The 5,410-nt window shown below is 45.0% G+C and overlaps 2 protein-coding genes across 2 annotated transcripts in view; one reads left to right on the top strand and one right to left on the bottom strand.

Annotated features, from left to right (window-relative positions):
* T265_02648 (hypothetical protein) overlaps positions 1 to 3,300 on the bottom strand; it is a gene marked incomplete at both ends in the record, with an annotated part of 16,837 nt that extends 13,537 nt beyond the window's left edge. Inside the window, 2 exons of the mRNA XM_009166946.1 lie at positions 1,727 to 1,839; positions 3,183 to 3,300. Coding sequence (XP_009165210.1) covers positions 1,727 to 1,839; positions 3,183 to 3,270 — 201 coding nt within the window. The remainder of the gene's footprint in view (positions 1 to 1,726; positions 1,840 to 3,182) is intronic.
* A 1,815-nt stretch (positions 3,301 to 5,115) lies between these two features.
* T265_02647 (hypothetical protein) overlaps positions 5,116 to 5,410 on the top strand; it is a gene marked incomplete at both ends in the record, with an annotated part of 7,047 nt that continues 6,752 nt past the window's right edge. Inside the window, one exon of the mRNA XM_009166945.1 lies at positions 5,116 to 5,296. Within this exon, the coding sequence (XP_009165209.1) occupies positions 5,116 to 5,296 (181 nt within the window). The remainder of the gene's footprint in view (positions 5,297 to 5,410) is intronic.

Raw genomic sequence — 5,410 nt, 5'->3', positions numbered from 1 at the left:
TGGGGGATCTGTGTGTTATATATATATATATATATATATATATATATATATATATGAGTCTCAGCAGTGTTGATAAATAATATCAACAAGCGAAATGAGACAGTGATTTCCTTCGACCAGGGAACATTGTTGGAACTAGACTAAGCTACAGTAACAAGGAGGTAGCTAGACGAAGTGTCCCGATATTTCAGTGTTTTTTAAATAGAAAATAGCTTACGACCATGTAATATGCTCATGTATGTCCTTGAAAAAAGACGATTCAATGAACAGTTGAGTTTTGGCTCGGGCTTTGTGAGATCAGTGTAACAAAAGTATGCGTTTCAAGAAAGTACCGAATTCTGCAGTATGATTGGTTGTACAAATCTCTATGCTCGCATAGTCATGTTTTATCATTGTATCATTTTTACACCACGACTTCTTCAGGATACATTCATGGGTATCATTTAGTAGACTTGCCTTCGGCTGACATTTAACCCGTTTGCTGCTAGTGTCCCGTTTCGTACGGCATTTTGTAATGTGTTCAGGGTACAGAGAATTGTCCTGGTAATTGGCTTCAAACAAACAGAGGTTGAGGGAGCATATATAGACAATGTTGGACAAAAACAATTCAACCGTTCAGTATTTCTAGTGGGTTTGCAAAAGGTTTCAGTCTGTTGTTCCTGTTCAGCCCTAACCATTAACTGCAAATTGCGAAGACTGGGACAATCATCGGTGCAATAACTCAGGTAGATCTTGAAGGCTCCCGATGGGATTATGCAAGAATAGGCATTCATTGTAGAAGAGTGCATGTGGAATTCGGACGATTGAACCAGCAGCACCAAACAAATGTATCATAAATTAGAACGAACAGGCCTGAGCTTTGTGATTATGCTCTACAGTCTCATCAACTCAGTATAATCCATTGTGTTTGACTCAAAATAATACGTTTTTATCCGTTTCCAAGGCCAGCTGCTGTTCGATGAGCTAGGAAAATACTGACTGCATAGTCTATTCCGAATATTCATAACTTCATTAGTATTGTATTCAAGACGGCTTCATATGTTATGGACAACTGACCGCCTACTCAGCGTCATACTATGAGAAAATCTCGTTTCGTAACCTGAATTTGTTTGGAGCTTCCAGTTTCTTCACAAAGATGTAGGTGCAATCAGATTATTACCGAAGAAAGAAGAACATTCAGCTGTAGCACCCTTCCAGTGCCTAGCTGCCATGCCAACCGAAGGAAGCACGAGGGCTGGGATACTGCCAGGCCACCCAATTCTAGACAGAGGAAGTTGAGAGGCAGAGGTCGGGTTCGAACCATGGACCTTCCGGTCAGTAAATTCGCGCTCTAACCACTTGGACCATCCTGCCCCCAGATTACTACCAACACTGCAATTGACCTTCTACCTAAATGTTACATTCGGATTGTTTAGGAACGCTGAAAGATTAGGTCGAATCAATAGCCGAGACTTCCGATCTCCCGATTCACTTCCTACTGCTGGGATCTGAAGTCGAATAATCCTATCAGAAGAGCCAAACAGTGGGATAGAAGTTATGCTGACCGACGGTAAATTCCAGGACTCTATTCATGGAGTTACAGGAATTGGTTATGCAAATGAACAAGAGTGGCGACTATTCAGCATGTCATGTGTGACCAAAAACAGAATACTAATTAATCCAAGTCAGGTCGATAGGCGAACACTCGATAATGAACAGAAGAGTTGCGGTGCACAAGTTAACTGACCTGAAGCTCGATATCTTTCTGTTGTCCTTCAGCCCGAGCGTGCTCAAGCGCTTGGTCCAACACCCGATTTCGATCCAAAAGTGTCTTCCCTAACTCTGCAGCGAGAGCGAGGTCTGAAAAAAGCATATTGTCGGGGAAATACTATTAATCCATCACACAGTATGTGACTACCTGGAATACTTAGGCCATGTTTACCCATGATAATTTTCCGTAAAGGTTACACTTTTATCAGCAAGGCTGCCTTGAAGACTATTGCCTTTCGTTGGATTTCTTTTCCGTGTGTTTTATGTAGTGTGTTGAGAACGGGAACGGAAGAACAGTTTTTCGGTCTAGCAACTGAGAAGCATCACCGATTTGATCTGGGACTAGTGTTGAATAAATGTGCTCTAAGTTCGACAAACTACTTTGCCAGCGGTCGCAAAGTGAGGACTTTTAGAAAGCAACAGACCTCATTTGATAAGGCAGAAGCATGAAGACGAGAATGCAGACCGTTGATCCATCACAAAAGTGATTCCTACATTAGTGAACTGCAGCAAGCTGCGAATAGATCCGATGGCATACAAGTTTCCTACGTGGTTGGCTGCAAGGAGGTTGTGCATGCATTATTTGGGATCACTGCAGAGGAGCGGCCGTGGGACGCAAAGACCACTAGGTAGACAGACCTCAGCGCGGGGTTATGTAAATCCTTGCAAAGCAAGGATTTAGAGATAAGAGGCCTGCACATTTCGACCGGGGGTGATGACCAAAGAATACCATAAAAGAATCCGACGCCGTTGAATCTCCAAATTGCTAGAATTAACTGTAATAGAAAAATCTCAGAAAAGCCCTTCGTACACACACACTAGCAGGTGAACTATCTTGTTTGAGGTGGAAGTACGCTTGTTTGCGTTGATAATGCCATTTGAGAATGCGGCTCGAGATAGAACAGAGGTTAAGGCACGAAACCGCTGCCGAATCAAATTTCGGCATCTTGACTGTTTCTGTTTAGGTCTGAGTAACCTGGCTGTATTTCACTCATCGTGCTTTCTTCGGATGGAATGGCAACAAAGCACCGGGAGGATGGTACAGGCGAACGGTTAGTTACTTATTACTTACTTACATGGTATATCGAGGTTTACAGTCTTGAATAGCTAATGATAATGAAGATCAAAGTATAGATCTGTTAGCCTATTTAGGCCATTAACTGTTTCCAAACAAATTTTCCTCAAATCCGCCGGCGTTATCACATGGTCGCCAAAAAAGGGTATGAAGCCCGTCTCAATTACGAATCAGGAAAATAGCACAGAACTGAAACAAGAATCATAATCTAGTACACATTCTCTCGAATGATTCAGCTCTTACTAAGACATAAACCACGTGGTTACATTCGATCACAAACGATAAAAGCAGGTGACTGAAGCCAAGAAATCAATTTCCATTGGACCTTCGGGAAATGACGTTAGAAGTGAAGACTTACCACGGACGTACCAATCGCTATGATTAGGGGGTGACGAAGGATTGTTTGCATCTATACGAGAATGGGCTGGCAGTGATTCGTCTGTCATTGGGTCAAAGCATTTTGGGCTAAAAAAACAGGGACATGATTGGATATGACACGGATGAATGGCAACAGATTATGGTGGGCAGACGGATCTAGACTCCACAAGAATCCGAAAAAGTCTTCGCTAATAGTCAGTTATTTGCGTCAAAAAAGCGTCAAGAGGAGCTTCTGCAGCTTTCCACAAACAACTTATCGGTGCCCTTCGACCTTAGGCTGATGGTCAGCATCTAAGAATGACTGAGCAATAACTTTTAGAGGGTAAGCGCGTGTGAGTAATGTCACAAACTGGTTAGTTAGATGGGTCATCAAAGGGTTCGTATGACCTTCGGACTAGCCAAACTTTGATGACAATAAATCTCTCACACACAAAAAGCTGCATCTTAGGGCCACCTGTCTTTCGTCGCCCCATGGTTCATGGAGCATAGACTCGAGAGAAGACCGGTGGTATTCCAGTCTGATGGGAATAGCATGAACGAAATCTTCACACTTTGGAACAGCGCCATACGTAAAACTGACCAATAGCTTCGTAATCCTGGATTTCTAAGGTGCCTGTCTGTGTTGACCCATTTGTTCCACTTGAGACGCTTACCAAAAAATATCAAAAAATTTTATCAATAAAGTATGTTTTATGTATTTTCAGACTTCCGAAATTGCGACTATAGAGCAAGCTCTCCAAAAGTTTCTGTGCGAGAAGTGGCATCCGACAACGACGTCTTCTCTTTCTATTCAAATTCCATTTTTTGAAGAGACTGAACCTTACCGTGGTGTGACGGTTCGCGCACCTCACCAATCCATTGAGCTACACTGGGGGATATCCCCGCGACACTCACAAGGTCTCTCATACCAGGTTGGTCAATAGCTAGAGGTCTGACGAGCAGTCTCCTGGCCCTCCAGGTTCGGGGTTGGAACACGTGGCGACGTGCGCCGTAGAAATGGTACTGTACTTGCATTTCCCGCCAAAAAACGCTGCCTTGCGGTTAGGCTTTTGAGCCAAAGGTTTTGGCCGAGGACCCTAATCATCCTCCTGTCTACGTGTGGACGCCCTGACACGTACAACCACGACACTTAGAACTAACAATAAAAATCTCATGCCACATCGGTGGTCCTATGGTGCCATCAGTCGGGTCGCCTTACTCGCTGCATACAGCAGGGCGTGTAAGCGAAAACAGGCCACTGCTGACGCCTCCCTTCTTTCTCTTTCACACACTTTTTCTTTTTTTCCGTCACGAAGAGACTGGACCTTACTGTGGTGTGGCGGTTTGTGTACCTCGGCGACCCATTGAGCTATACTGGAGAGTGTCCGCACGATGTTCACAGAGTCTCTCATACCAGGTTGGTCCATGGGTAGAGGTCCGATGAACACAGTCTCCTGGCCCTCCAGGTTGGGGGTTGGAACATGTATGGCAAAGTGTTCCGTAAAAAATGGTAATGTACTTGCATTTCCAGCCGAACACCGCTGCCTTACGGTTAAGCTTTTGAGCCAAAGGCTTTGGATGAGGACCCTAATCGTTCTCCTGTCTAGGTGTGGGCGCCCTGACAGTATCCCAGCCCACGTACAACCATGAACTGCACATACACAAATAAACTCATACCACATCGGCCGTCGAGTGGTGACATCAGCCGGGTCGCCTTACTTGCTGCATACAGCAGGGCGGGTAAGCGAAAACATGCTACTGCTGACGCCTCCCTTCTTACACTTTCACGTTTTCCTTCTTTCACCCTCCCCCACCCAAGACATAGCTGGGTCTCAAAGGACATACCACAGTGCAGTTGTATCGCTGTGTGGCTGCAAGGCAGTAAGCAGTTCAACAGGTGAGTCTTGCTCATACACTGGATTCCCTCTGCATTGATGTATGTCGTCTGTCAGAAACAGGGATGCAGGATCGAACTGACAGCCCCTCGCTCTCTTCCAGGTTCCGAGTGCGCACCTATGACCGCTGCAACTGGATATGTTAGGGTGGGTATTGTATTGAGCGACCGGGCGGAAGCGTCTCTGATGGATTGGATACTCCTTGATAGTCGCCTCTGCGGTTCGTTTGGTAACATCCATGAGAGAACCTGGAGGAATTGAGGTCCATCACACCCTGTTTATTGTGTCTGCTTACCCCCCAACTAACTATAGCCCTGAATCTGCCAAGGACAGT

Source organism: Opisthorchis viverrini (assembly GCF_000715545.1).
Source record: "Opisthorchis viverrini unplaced genomic scaffold opera_v5_33, whole genome shotgun sequence".
Classification (NCBI taxonomy): Eukaryota; Metazoa; Platyhelminthes; class Trematoda; order Opisthorchiida; family Opisthorchiidae; genus Opisthorchis; species Opisthorchis viverrini.
Note: the sequence above shows the minus strand (reverse complement) of the source record. Positions and strands in the feature narration are given on the sequence as shown.